Here is a 15,426-nt window from a genome sequence, read left to right on the forward strand (position 1 = left end):
CTCTTATTCCTTAAAAATATTATAAAGTGTGTTCATATCAATGGATATCTTGCCAATGGCACTATGGATTTAAAGACTTCTGTAGTGGTAGGGTTGAGTCCCAGCCAAAGATAATAAAATTCTCCAGACTGTGTTTGGATGTAATAGCATACCTCCTCCTTCAGTGTTTTAACAAGTCCACTGTACTGGAAGGCTTTAGAACAAAAACCTCCAGCCATTGTGGTCCTCCAAGTCCAAACCATATTTCCCTGATATTAAATACTGACTGTTCAATGTGGTGAATAAACTCTATTTAGACTTCATCTTGTATGCTCTATATTTCTAATTTGCACTGACAGAATAGTGTCCTCGTAGTTTGTAGAGTGTCCATTTTCTATTTGTCAAGCTGGCGTTTCTGTTACAACTGAAATATATTGCCTTTTTGCCTTAAATGTTATTTCCATCATATTATTTATGCAGTGTACCAAATACCAAAAATACACCGACACACACTATTAAGTAATTTTCTGTTGACCTGCTTAATCCAGTTCAAGGCCAGAGGGGTACAAACCAGGAAACTGACCTGAACAAGGTACCATCCAGTGCCTTGAGCATGGGAAAGTTGCTATATAAATAAAATGTATTATTATCCCATCACAAGGTACACTTGTGCATATATTCAAAAACAACCACTTTAGTTTCACCATTTACCCTAACCTGTATGTCTTTGAAGATATGGGAGTAAAACTATGGTACCTGGAGGAAAACCCTGCCAAACAGAGGCAGAAAACATAAATTCCAGACAAACAACAACCAAGAGCTGGATCCAGGACAACAGATCTTTGCAGCAAGAACACTTACCACTGTTCTATCATGCCACCCAAGTATTAAAGCAGCAAAGTACTTTGAGTCTCTGATCATAATGATGAACAGTGAAAATGGAGAAACTGACCACAGGATGGGAAGGCAGGATCTAAATTTTCATGTTAACTCCCTGATTTACTTCTTTTTTTATTGATCCTAATTGCATATGTGATTTCAAATTGTGAATGGGAATTACACTTAAACTTGTAGGAAATGAGGTGTGCCCATACCATTCCGCTACATCAGTGATTTCTTGAATAGCTCAGCAATCTAGGAAGACCTTGTGAGTAGAGTTACTATTTCTTTGGATCAAGAGTAGCTACTTAATGTGATTTGAAGATTCTAGTAAAGCATAACCAACAATATTTTGGGTGCCAGACACTTTAGGAGTAGGTAATAGTGTGGTACAGTTAATTACTAGCTACTCCAAACTCATCAATAATGACAATTGGTGGTGGATCATTTGTTAAATGTCTTTTCAATGTAAAAGGCTGTATACAACATGTTTTGTGTATCTCACTTCTGCTTGAGTTGTAAAAGGGTTTATGCCACCTGTAGCACCAAAATTACAAGTCTCACTCAGTAAAGTATTTAGATTGTGTAATGCAATACAAGCAGAATGCATGCCTCCAAATGTCAATCAAGTGCTAGGTAATTTAAGTACAAAGCTTTTAAAAGCAGCTATCACATGGTCAGCTATCCTGACAAATAAAATCGAAACATTTATTTTTTTTACATGTTTAAGTCACATATCATTCTTTTGTTCATAGTAAGTCTTAGTTTGCTTCTTTATAGCATTGTGTGAATGAGGTAGCCTACGCATGGTTTATTGTATGCTAAAACTTAAACAGATATCACAGCAACTAAATTGTTACCAGTTTCTTCACTTATCCACAGTCACTGACAATTACTGCCACATGCCTAATTTTACATTTTTTATTTTATGAAATGAAATCAATGATTTCGATAGACTCTATTTCCTTAAACTGTTTTTTACATTTACAGTTTTCAGCATGTCCTGCTGTCTTTATCTTCACTGCAATGTTGGCAAAGCCAGCACAAAACAGCAATTTCTATTTTAAAAGCCATGTTAAAGATTTATGCATGAAGTGGAAAAATTTAAAGACACAAATTATTTTAATTCTGCATATTAGTCCTCAATTGCCATGTCCTGAATTCCAAAGAATTAAGTTAAGTTCTATAAGAAGGATTGTCTCTACTTTAATTCACATGAGCATACAGCTAGAATTGTCTGACAGATATTGTAATCATTTTAGCACTGGATAAACTGAAATGTAGTTAAACAAGTGAAAAGTTAATCTGATGTACATGATAATGCTGGGTAGTGACTGTAGATAGCAACAGAGCATAAGTGAAGGTTAACTGCTGTATCGTATGTAGTAGTTAGTAGGCAAGCCAATTCACATTCTTGCATATTGACATGATGAGCCAGCTGGTAAAATCAATGGTGAAACAATGGTGCAAAAAAAAGCAAATATTTAAATTATGGTCATTTATAATTGTGTTTCACCACATTGCATTCAAGCTGTTTACAAAAAAAATGTTATTTAAAAAACTTTTTATTTATACTCATCTGATCAGTTCTTATAAGAAGACTTTTCATTTCTTCTGGGTTCAAAATTCATATTTAAAATTGAGATCTGGGAAACAAATACAATAATTATACATAATTATCTATATCTAATGATACAGAAAAATATGTATTGATAATGTTCTAAGCCACATTATGTATTCCTAATTTAGAGTGGTATATATCTCTGGAGGCAAAAAATTAATGAATTAAATGATTAGAAAGCAGGCTACAACTGTATTTAGACTCAAAAAATAATTTTGTTGTTTTTCTATTATCAGTTTCATAATGAGTGCAGGAAAACTGTAAAGCGTTTTGCTAAAATCAAAAAGAATAATAACTTGATGCTAGAGATGACTTTCTCTGGACTGCACAATGCCATGAATGTGGGGAATTAAATTGTGTAATACTTTATTTGTTGCACATTTTATATATTATTGTAACTGTGCCGACTGAAATAGCAGTGGCAGAAAGCAGGAAACAGGAAGAACAGCGCCAACAAAATGAGCTTGAGTCCACTAGGTCAGTGCTGGTAAGCACTGCACAGCACTACATTATGTATGATGACTGGAGTGTTTTAGAAACATAATAGGCTTGAAAATTGTGCAATACTCCTGTATACTTGCAACATATTTTTATATATTTTTGTGTTGTGTCAAATGTGAAATATTGCTTTTAACTTAAGGGCATTTAATTGTGACATTTAAAAAGATTTCACTTTTTTCACTTTTATTCTTTGCTTTCATATTTTTAGATTTGTTCTTGACAATGAGTACATTAGTTCCACGGGCTCAAAATTCCCAGTAAAATGGTCACCCCCTGAAGTTTTTCATTATAGTAAATATAGCAGCAAGTCAGATGTATGGTCATATGGTAAGTTACCTCCTAGTAATTCTCAGTAAAAAAGCAATGATATATTCATATAATGTATAAGTATTCAACATTTATGTCAAGAAACAAACCCTTCATGAAAATGTTATCTTTTAAGGCCAAATGAATGCCAAAAAGGGGCAGAAAAGAACACCAAACAAACTAAACCCCACTGTGCCCAAGCAGTGGTAACACACCTCTTTAAAAATCCCTAGGTATTGCTGTGAGGCTGACTATACGATTTAGAGTCTGTGTTTTCCTCCCTTAGAAACACTAAAACACTTAATTACTTAATTAACAGAACTGAAAAAACAGTTAAACTAACAAAAGAAGTTAGCAAAATAAACAATAATAGAACAATAAAAATTTTTCCAAATAAAATGAGTTGATTTGTATATATATAGAAAACTAAATGCAAAAGATACAGAAAACCAAACTCCAGCAGAGAGCCAAAGTTTGCAAATTCTAAATATCTGGTTCTGCTTACATTTGTTTATAAACTAACATGCTATTTGCAAAATCCCATATTTCTTACTCAGTTGAAATTCATTTTCCTCAAGTATGTTGAGAATAAAATAGGAGTTATTATCAACTTAAACATCAAAATAGAATCAGTAACAAATAATACAAAAATTATTGTGGTCACATGAAGAGGTCTATAGTGTTAAATAGTTTAGTTAAAATTAAGTGAGTAACAAAACACAGACCTGGGGAACAAGTTATGTAATTAAAAAGTTTCCAGATTGATTTCATACTTCAGTTATTGTGTAAACATGGCTTAAAAGTGTATATTTTCTGAGAAAGTTAGTTGTTCTGAGCATAATAAGCAGTGTCTAAAAGCAATTTGAAGTCAATTGTTGACAGAATTTCTTTCAGAATTTCAAGTAATATATGCAAAGAACAAAATCCTGTGAGTCTATGTTTTTTATTTATTTTTCATCTTTGTAGGAGTGTTGATGTGGGAAATCTTCACTGAAGGCAGAACACCTTTTGAGAATAAATCAAATCCTGAAGTAGTGGATGAAATCACACAAGGTCATCGCCTTTATAAGCCATATTTAGCATCTCGTGATGTATACCAAGTTATGTACAGCTGTTGGCATGAGGTTTGTTACTTACTTTTAGCTAAATTAGTTTTTCTTTCAGTTTTATTTAATAGTATTAAATAACAGTATTCTCAGTTAAATAAATATGAAGTGAGACTAGTGGGGCTTTTCCCCTGGATAGTGTTCAAATTCCTGTTTAAAGTCTTTTTATTCAAAAAGCATAGTATTATTCAAAAGTGAAAGTCACCATCTTAGGAGCATTCAATAAAAGACACTGTAAGTTTCCTCAGCCTAATGGATATAGGGTTGAGGACAGTCTCTTGACTGAGATGGAGTGGTGACCCCACCCATTGGGGAACCACCCAGAAAATGCATGTAACATAATATAACCAACATAGACACAGAGAAATAAAATTATACACAAAACATATAAAAAATACAGAATAATTGAATAAATACCAAAAGTAACAATATTAACATAGACAAAAGAATTAAAAATGAACAAAAAATAAATAAAATGGGAATAAAATTAAGCATAAAATGACAAAAATATAATGAACCATAACAACTACTGTGTGTGTTTTTACTCTCGACCAGGTATTTTGGAATTCCTTTTTTATGTTTGTCTTGTACAGCAGGAAAAACAGTAATGCCTCTGTTTCTTCTATGGCAATAAAAAAACATAATACTTAATTTTCATTTTTAATATGTATGTTTATTGCAGTCCCATGCAGTGCTAGTTGAGATACAGGCAGGGTGGTCTCTAGATTTTCTCCATACTTTAATGGAATAGGGGGGTTTGGAAAAATTAATGAATAAGTGAATTGATGGGCATTTCTTCCTGGTCTGCATAACCATGCTTTTTTAAGTTAACACACCTGATTGTGCAAAACTGTTAGGTTTCCTGTGTTCAGTGGTTCAAAACTGGATGATGGCAGCCTGTGAGATGATAAAATTGCCAGATTTTTGCTTTATTCTTTTAGCAGATTAATATAATCTGTGATTTTTTTGTAAATTGCCTAGTCTAAGGGCATCTTCCAATTAAAGAAAGATAATAATAGTTTGAAGTACTTTGCGTTATCAGCACCCCATCCACGGTTTAACTTTGAGCATGATGCTTCAGGATAGGCTTCAGTCTCTGAACTGGATTAAGTGGGTTCCATAATGGACAAATATGATTTACCAAAAGACATAATGAATTTGGAAGAAATAATTTGGAAGTCCTCTATCAGCCTTTAGGTTGCTTCAATTCGCTCCTCACACATTCCTAAAAAATCCTTAATCTGTCTTGACTATTATATAGTACATCCGGAAAGTATTCACAGTGCATCACTTTTTCCACATTTTGTTATGTTACAGCCTGATTCCAAATGGATTAAATTAATTTTTTTCCTCAGAATTCTACACACAACACCCCATAATGACAACGTGAAAAAAAGTTTACTTGAGGTTTTTGCAAATTTATTAAAAATAAAAAAACATGTACATAAGTATTCACAGCCTTTGCTCAATACTTTGTCGATGCACCTTTGGCAGCAATTACAGCCTCAAGTCTTTTTGAATATGATGCCATGAGCTTGGCACACCTATCCTTGGCCAGTTTCACCCCATTCCTCTATGCAGCACCTCTCAAGCTTCATCAGGTTGGATGGGAAGCGTCGGTGCACAGCCATTTAAAGATCTCTCCAGAGATGTTCAATGGGATTCAAGTCTGGGCTGTGGCTGGGCCACTCAAGGACATTCACAGAGTTGTCCTGAAGCCACTCCTTTGATATCCTTTGAGGGTCATTGTCCTGCTGAAAGATGAACCGTCGCCCCAGTCTGAGGTCAAGAGCGCTCTGTAGCAGGTTTTCATCCAGGATGTCTCTGTACATTGCTGCAGTCATCTTTCCCTTTATCCTGACTAGTCTCCCAGTCCCTGCCGCTGAAAAACATCCCCACAGCATGATGCTGCCACCACCATGCTTCACTGTAGGGATGGTATTGGCCTGGTGATGAGCGGTGCCTGGTTTCCTCCAAACATGACGCCTGGCATTCACACCAAAGAGTTCAATCTTTGTCTCATTAGACTAGAGAATTTTCTTTCTCATGGTCTGAGAGTCCTTCAGGTGCCTTTTGGCAAACTCCAGGTGGGCTGCCATGTGCCTGTTACTAAGGAGTGGCTTCCGTCTGGCCACTCTACCATACAGGCCTGATTGGTGGATTGCTGCAGAGATGGTTGTCCTTCTGGAAGGTTCTCTTCTCTCCACAGAGGACCTCTGGAGCTCTGACAGAGTGACCATTGGGTTCTTGGTCACCTCCCTGACTAAGGCCCTTCTCCCCTGATTGCTCAGTTTAGATGGCCGGCCAGCTCTAGGAAGAGTCCTGGTGGTTTCAAACTTCTTCCACTTACGGATGATGGAGGCCACTGTGCTCAATGGGCACCTTCAAAGTGGCAGAAATTTTTCTGTAACCTTCCCCAGATTTGTGCCTCAAGAAAATCCTGTCTCGGAGGTCTACAGACAATTCCTTTGACTTCATGCTTGGTTTGTGCTCTGACATGAACTGTCAACTGTGGGACCTTATATAGACAGGTGTGTGCCTTTCCAAGTCATGTCCAATCAACTGAATTTACCACAAGTGGACTCCAGTTAAGCTGCAGAAACATCTCAAGGATGATCAGGGGAAACAGGATGCACCTGAGCTCTATTTCGAGCTTCACGGCAAAGGCTGTGAATACTTATGTACATGTGCTTTCTCAATTTTTTTATTTTTAATAAATTTGCAAAAACCTCAAGTAAACTTTTTTCACGTTGTCATTATGGGGTGTTGTGTGTAGAATTCTGAGGAAAAAAATGAATTTAATCCATTTTGGAATAAGGCTGTAACATAACAAAATGTGGAAAAAGTGATGCGCTGTGAATACTTTCCGGATGCACTGTATATCTGAATTTGAGGTAGGCTCTGACCTTGCAGTTTTGCCTGGTTCATTGTGAATTATTGTCCTTAATAGAAGATAGCTCTGCAAAACCATGGACCTGTTAAGTCTAAATCTATAATGTAGAAATACAGAGAACACAAGGTGATACTTATGAATAGTCCTTTATCTGCCTTTTATCTTTATTGATGTCAATTTAAGATCACAGACGGCACCTTCTCCACAGTGAGTATCATATTATTACACTTAAGTGAGTTACATCAGGCAACATTAGTGTGTTTTAAAGATATAAATATCTTTGTTTTTTTTTTATATTTTTCCTTGTCATGTGTCTTTTTCCATGTCACAATGGTTTTCACAAATAACAATTCATTCCCTACATTCACATTTACTCTTATTGCTTAGATACTAGCTTTTTGTTATAAATCCATGACATCCCTGTCTGGTTCCCAATTTCTTCTCCGTTGTGAAGAGCACTGGGCTGAAAACTGATTTTACCTTCATATCAGTTTTTTACTGTGACACTTCCAGTGATAGGAACCAATTTTATGTCAATCCTTTGCAGGACACAAACATACTATACACTCACTCACTGGAGGGAGAAGTGAACTCCACATTACCATGCTTAACCACTTATATCCTTCTTGCGTACCTTTCCCATGTTAAAGTTTTAAGATACATGAGACACTGAGTTAGAGGAATGCCTCAGAGGACTGCTTTAAGTATTTAGACATTGATCTGATTTTTCTTTTGGTTCCAGAACATACACTGAAGTAATAAAATGTTGTTAGAATGTTGTACTGTGTATCACTAGGTGGCAGCATTTTTCAATGCTGTTAGAAAATACAAGAAATGGTAAAATAGAGTATATTTTAGTGAAAGTGTAATTAAATGGATCTAGCATTCTGGGTTCAAATCCAATGTCCATTCAGTGTTCATGTGATGTTAGCATGTACCCCAGTTGCCTACAATTTGAAATTGGATTAAATAAGTTTGAGAATGTTTTAATATATAGAATTTACTTAATTTTGCAGTATGATTCTGCAATGTATTTTAGTTTATGATTCCCCTATTTTATTTGACTGAAGTTGAATCCTTATGTTTGGGCTTTCATTTTGACCAATAATTGAGACTATAATTTCAAATATTTATTTGAATGTATTCAAATATGGGAATTGAAAATATTTTGAACTGTATACATGTATGTTCCTATTTGAGGAAAACATTATTTTGTTGTTTACCAATAATAGACTTATTAAATTTTTATATATTTGAAGGTTAAGGCACTGTGTTCCATATTTTTTTAAACTTATGCAACTTTATTGCAGTGAAGGCTAGCTTCCCAGTATATGTCCTTTTAGCCAATTTTTAGTCATAACCTTCATTTACATAATATTAGCAAGTTGTGGATACCCATGATTTACACCTGCAACCTCTAGATGTCTAGTGTAACATCTTCAACAACTAAGTCATAGCACACTACAATGACTGTGCTATGAAGTTTGATTTTGGCAAAAAATCATGGGTATAGGCTGTTGTGTGTACGGCAGTTGACACATAATGAGGTTTCAGCCAGAAGTATGGACAGTGAAAAAAATTCCAGTATACTGGATATCTTCCTCTGATATGGATTTCAAATAAACATTATACTGGTATGCTAAAAATTAGTGGAAAGGTTGCAAGCATGTTTAAACACAATGCATACAAATTTGTGCATACAAAAGTAGATGAGAAATATAGTTTTGTACTTGTGTATTAGTATTTTAAAGACAATATGTTTATGTACGCCCTTGTATATAAATGTGTAATAAAGTTGTATAACCCTTTAAGAATATTACTCAAGAGTCGTATGCAGTTCAGCCTAATCAGTAAGTTAATGCAAATGTTAACATAATAAATGAAGAAGTGTCATGTCTTGTGCTGTGTTCGTTTAGTGGCTGTGGCAGCAACATGGGCAAATAATTAAAAGGGAAAAGCTGCATTTTTATTGGTGCAAGAGAGGTGAATACCTTCTATCAAATCTACAAGGTGTGACAATTTAATTTCTATAATGAACCAAGGGAAAAACGTGCGCGTATCAGCATTAGCGGCTACCATCACCATTGAAGTAATCCCTTTCCACAGCCATTCCAGGAATTAAATTGTCACACCTGGTATCTGAGTAGTAGAGCATTTACAAGCATTTCAGCATATTAAGGGAAATACCTGTGTGCACGGTTCATGAAAAACACATTTGATATTTGCTACACAAAATGCATTTCAGTCTGAAAAGTATATACAAATGCATTATACTGATTTTTATCAAAATCTTTAGAATTTATTTGTATCATGATATGGATTTTTGCCCATACCACCCACTTCTAGATCCTTTGCCGCTGCTGCTTGTTATCCAGTTCCTGTATTTGCATTGTGAGAGTTGCATATAAATCAAATTAAGTTTTTGAGGGCAACAGACTCTGTCAAGGGTGCATCTTGTCTCCTCTTTTATTCGTGGTATTTATGGGCAAGATATCAGGCTTGGAGAGTATCAGTTTGGGGAACCTAAAGATTACATCTCTATCATTTACAGATAATGTTGTCCTTTTAGCTTCATCAGACTGTTATCTGAGATGTAGATTGGAATGGTTTGTACCTGATTGAGATGAGTTTGGTATGATAATTAGCACCACCAATCTGAGACTATGGTTCACTCCTTGAAAAGAATAATTTGATCCCTTGAAGTAATGGATAAGTTCAGGTACTTTAGGGTGTTATTTTTCAGTGATGGTGAAGGTGTTCACCAGATTGATCAACAATTTGATGTAGTGCTAGCAGTTTAACAGACAATGAAGCAGACCATGGTAGCGAAGACTGAGCTTAGTCATCAGAAGAAGCAGACAATTCTATGTCGGCATCCTCATTTATGCTCACAAGCTATTTGACGTGACTAAAGAATTAAATTACAAGTAGAAACAGACAAAATGATAAAGTTGACAAAGTTATAGACCTCACCTTCTGTGTCAGTGTCACAAACTCAGCATTATAATGCAATGGAGTAGAACTCTGCAGACTGAGAGGAGCCATTTAAGTTGATTTTTGGTCACATAGTTTGGGTGCAGGTGACATTTGTGGGAGTTACACAGGACACGCTAGAGAGATTATATATCTCAACTAGGCTGGGACCAAAGTATCTGAGAATTCCTGCAAAGGTTTTGACCGTTTTTTTTCTTTTAGTTTTTACTTAATTTTTCATTTTATTTTTTTACTATTTATTAAGTCTTACTTTTTCACCATCTTCTAGTTTTAATCTTTATTCAAATTTGTGTTCTGTTTTTCAGTTTTTATTTAGTTTTAACCTTTTCAGTAATTAAATATATTGTCTTTGTAGTGGTCAATTGTTTATCATACATGTCGGATATTGATCAACTTTATACATAAATTCATGAAACATATATGATTGTGTTACAGCATAATTTTTATCATGCTGATGTGACAGTTCAAAGCTTTTAGCGTAATTTAAAAAATGCAGTAATCAAATAAGTATTCTCTGTTCTTGTTACTTTAACCTGTATTAAGGTTAAGCAATGGGTTGTTAAAAAAAAAAACAACTTTCAAGTTGTGCGACTCCATTTGTAATTTCACAACACACCAAAAATAATGTCTTCATATTTGCGTGCATGTTATTGTGGATAGAGGAGTAGGGTATTCAAGCATTGTTACTTTAAAATGAATATTACTTAAGAAAAAGTAACACTTTCCATTCAGACATTTACTTCAAAAGGACAATAGTACAGGTATCAGGTCAAAATGTTACTCAAGGACTTGGTGTACTTTAACTACAGTTAGGCTTTTAATGTACTAAAAACAATATAAATATACAGTACTTTTCAATAAGCTCAATGTAATATATCCAGTCAATCTGGAATAGCCTAAAAGAGTGATTAAACAGAAAAATAAACTATTAATGCATTTTACATACTGTAAATCAACTTATTCATAAACTATTTTTTTCAAAAGGCTCTGCTGTGTGCAACTTAAAACACCAGCCTTTGCATTTTAGACCACTTTGCTGTTTGCAGAACTTTGAACCACTGTCTGTAACCCACAGTCCTCTTTAGGTGCTTATTCCCACCATTCAAAAAATAAAATTTTGCCTTATTTTGCAAAAATATTGTTTATATATTTTATGAAAATGTGTCACTGATCACTATCAATTAACAAAAAATAATTATTCCTTGATGTACTACGAAATAAATTACATTCATCCACACTCTGAGTGTACATCTTACTCAAGTACTAAATAACCTGATTAAAACTAAATGTATACATATAGCATCGGCTCTGCTGGCAGCATTAATTACATGCTACATGTCTGCTTAAAAACTCACTGCAGTGACACCAACATCAAACAGGCAATATCTTGCCAAGTAAGGTCATTTTTTTAATGGCAGCAATAAGCTTACAGCCCCCCCAAATGTTAACTTAGATCAATGACAGCTATTCTAAACATTAAGAAATTATTTTTTATTCTATCAGTTTACTTTGATTTGATAGCTAGATATTGCTCTATAATAAGAATAAGAGAACATCTGAATCAGAGTCAAAACTTCACTTTTTAAATTAGTAATATTCCAGGGCTACTACAGAATAAAACATACTTAAAGCAATATGTTTTCAAGTACAGTAATAGAAAGTCAGTTCATATGGTATATGCGGATTGCTGAAATTCTTACTGCCTTTGGTATAAAAAGATAACACTTTTTGTTTTTCAGTCTAAACACCAGCCGATCCAACTGAATATACTGGTAATTTTGCATGGTTGGAAACAAATTATGGAGACAGACATGAGGACAGTGAAAGTGAAAATTACAAAGTATAGTTTTGTTCTTGTTTGTTTTTTTTGTTTTTTTTTTCCAGTTTTTAGGTTTTTTTTTTTTCATTTTTATTTTAATTTTAGTTAATGAAAGCATAATTTCTACTTTACAGACAGTTTTTGTTTACAAGATACAACACTTAGTTTTGTAACAAGTTGCTGAGGATTTACACCCATCAGCCACAACATTAAACTTGCCTGTCTAATATTGTGTAGGCCCACCTTGTACTGCCGAAACAGCTCTGACTTGTTGAGGTATGGACTCCACAAGACCTCTGAAGGTGTCCTGTGGTATCTGCCACCAAAACAGTAGAAGATGATCCTTTAACTCATTGAAAGTTGCAAGGTGGGACCTCAATGGATCAGACTGTTTTTCTAGCAAATCCCACAGATGCTTGATCAAATTGAGATCACCTTGAACTGTTTGTCATGTCCCTCAAACCATTCCAGGAACAATTTTTGTAGTGTGGCAGAGTGCATTATCCTGCCGAAAGAGGCCACTGCCATAAAGGAATATCATTGCCATGAAAGGGTGTACATGGTTGGCAACAATCCTTAGGTGGGTGGTAGTGGTCAATGTAAATTCCACATGAATGCCAGAACCCAAGGTTTACAAGCAGAATATTGCCCAGAACATCAAACTACCTGCCTGCTTACATTCTTCCCATAGTGCATCCTGCCTGAAATCTCCTACCCAGGTAAACAATTCGCATACACCCTACCATCCACATGATCTAACAGAAACAGAATTCATTAGACCAGTCTACCTGTTTCCATTGTGCCATGGTGCAGTGGCCCCATACACAGCATGCTATGATGCACTGTGCTCTGACACCTTTATGTGATTGCCAACATTAGGTTTGTCATCTATTTCTGTTACAATAGCTCTTCTTTGGGATTGGACCAAATGGGCTAGCCTGTGCTCCCCACATGCATCAATGAGCCTTCGGTGCCCATGACCATTGTCCTTCCTTGGATCACTTTTGGTTGGTACTAATCACTACATATCGGGAAGACCTCACAAAACCTGCCATTTTGGAGATGCCATGACCTAGGTGTCTAGCCATCACAATTTGGCTCTTGTCAAATTCACTCAGATCCTTATACTTGCCTAATTTTCCAGTTTCCAATACATCACCTTCAAGAATTAACTGTTCACTTACTGCTAATATATCCCACCCTTTAACAGGTGCCATTGTAATAGGATAATCAATGTTATTTGCTTTACATTTTATTGGTTTTAATGTTGTGGCTGATCAGTACAGAATGACCTGCACTGTTTAGATTAGCAGGTTGTCATCTCAGCCCCCCTGAAGAAAGTGAATTATTCAATGTTATAATGTGCTGAGGTTTTATTTTTCATTTATTCACCCCCACATCTACTAATTAGCTGGAAGCTAACCACACTTTCCTGCTGTTTTAGTGCAAGGTGTAAAAATCTTCATTTGCACAAAAGCTATGCATGTTATTAATGCTCAGTTAGCAGCATCTGAACAGATTATGAACAGTTTCAAATGCACCATATTCTGTGATGTAAAAAAGTTAAAGTGTATTACATAAATTGTTGTAAACGTTCAGTTTATAAGAAGTATTTTGAATCATTTCACAAGGAAAGAATCAAAGCTAAATAGGGTTTTACTTATTCACTGTATTATTAAATCTATAAAGCCTGTCTGGTTAGCTAAGGTATTCCAATACTGTCAAGTCCTGCACTTCAAATTCATAGCTTGATAATTTGTTCATGTTTCAAACTTTTCTGTAAGTAAATCTTTATATTTCCTAGTTTCTGTTTTGAATCCACAGGTGTCATTGAATATATGATTCACTATTTAATTGAATGATCAACATTATCAGTAATCCCTTTGATAATTTTGAATATCTAGATTAGGTCCCCACTATTAAAGGGTTTATTTTTCCCTAGTTTGTCAAAGAAGAATATGTACTTGTTTCTATTCTTTGAATAGCTTCTGGTGCTGTTGTGGCATTTTAAAGTGTGAAAACCAAAACTGCAGTCATTATTTCAGTTGTAGTCTTACTTGCATATTGCAGTTTGAGCATAAAATCTATTGATTTATCCATCCATTATCAAAGCCACTTAGTCTATTTCAGGTAAGGGGGTGAGACATGAGCCAAACTTTATAGTATTGCTTTAGCATAGTACAGAAACCAACTCAAGATGAAGTGTCAGTCCATTGCTGTTTATGTGTAAACCAATCTGGTAAATGAACCATTGGTCCAGAAGCCTTGAGGGAATGGTTCTTTATAATCCTGTTAGCAAATAGAAATATACCTTTAAATAAATGTCATATATACTGCTTTTCATTTAAGCTGATACCTTGTTGTAACATATAATATTCGAATTGTTTCAAACAGCATACTGTTTATCAATGGCTCCTGAAACTTCTAATGGATTTCGAATGTTCACTTTTCAGAAACCAGAAAGCAGACCTTCATTTGCCGAATTGTTGAACAGCATCAAAAGGATAGCAGAAGGTGAATTCTAGGACAATATTCATCACAACATTAATTGTGTTTTCATTTCCTATAGAATGGAGTATAGTTTGGCTTTTCAACACTAGAAAATCTAGCACAAATTAGTGTAGCACTGTAGTCTCAGGAAATTCAAATATGTAAAAATGCCTTTTTTTTTTCCTGTCGTGCCCACAATGAATGTGCTCGCAGTAAATGCTGTCTTGTACAGCCTGTTGTGATTACAGAATATATGGAATAAAGATATTTATGTAAGAATAAGTTACTGTAATAATGTAAAGAACTGTATAATGTATATTTGTAGAATGCTTTGTGTCAATACAGACAGTTAATAACAATATAAAAACAGTAATTATTACATAATTTTTAGTATATAGACGTATTGTTTGTCCATTCTCTGTGGGAATATGTTTGTGTGTTTTTAAAAACATGCGTCAGGATTATGTACTCAGATTCATATATATTACAACACTTTCAGTAATAATTACAGTGATAAAAAGTAATAAAAAGAGTAATAAATGAGTGTTTAATATTTATTTTAATTAGAGCATAGTTAATTGTTGAACTGTTTTATATGTCTTTGTTATTGTTCTGTAGGTTAACTTGTTTTTCACAAGTTTCAATCAGGACAGGACTGGGATGGGCAAATTTGTACATAGTGTGATTTGGTTTTTGATGTTCTAACAGATATCACCACAAATGATTTATTTAGATAAACCACTTTAGCAGCTAGTTTCTGGTAAGCAGATGTTTCCGTGGGTGCCAGGACTCTTTTGCCAATAAGTTATCAAAATGAAACTAAGCAGAGTAAGCTCAA

General features: G+C 34.7%; 1 protein-coding gene across 2 annotated transcripts in view; it reads left to right on the top strand.

Annotated features, from left to right (window-relative positions):
• The window catches only part of txk (TXK tyrosine kinase), a 59,325-nt gene extending 44,353 nt beyond the window's left edge, over window positions 1–14,972 (top strand). For both annotated transcript variants that reach the window (XM_028801908.2, XM_051928358.1), the window contains exons 13-15: window positions 3,189–3,307; window positions 4,253–4,410; window positions 14,552–14,972. In XM_028801908.2, coding sequence (XP_028657741.1) covers window positions 3,189–3,307; window positions 4,253–4,410; window positions 14,552–14,623 — 349 coding nt within the window. In that variant the 3' untranslated portion in view covers window positions 14,624–14,972. The remainder of the gene's footprint in view (window positions 1–3,188; window positions 3,308–4,252; window positions 4,411–14,551) is intronic.
• Window positions 14,973–15,426: the final 454 nt, after the last annotated feature.

The sequence above is a fragment of the Erpetoichthys calabaricus genome, chromosome 5 (assembly GCF_900747795.2).
Source record: "Erpetoichthys calabaricus chromosome 5, fErpCal1.3, whole genome shotgun sequence".
Taxonomy (NCBI): domain Eukaryota; kingdom Metazoa; phylum Chordata; class Cladistia; order Polypteriformes; family Polypteridae; genus Erpetoichthys; species Erpetoichthys calabaricus.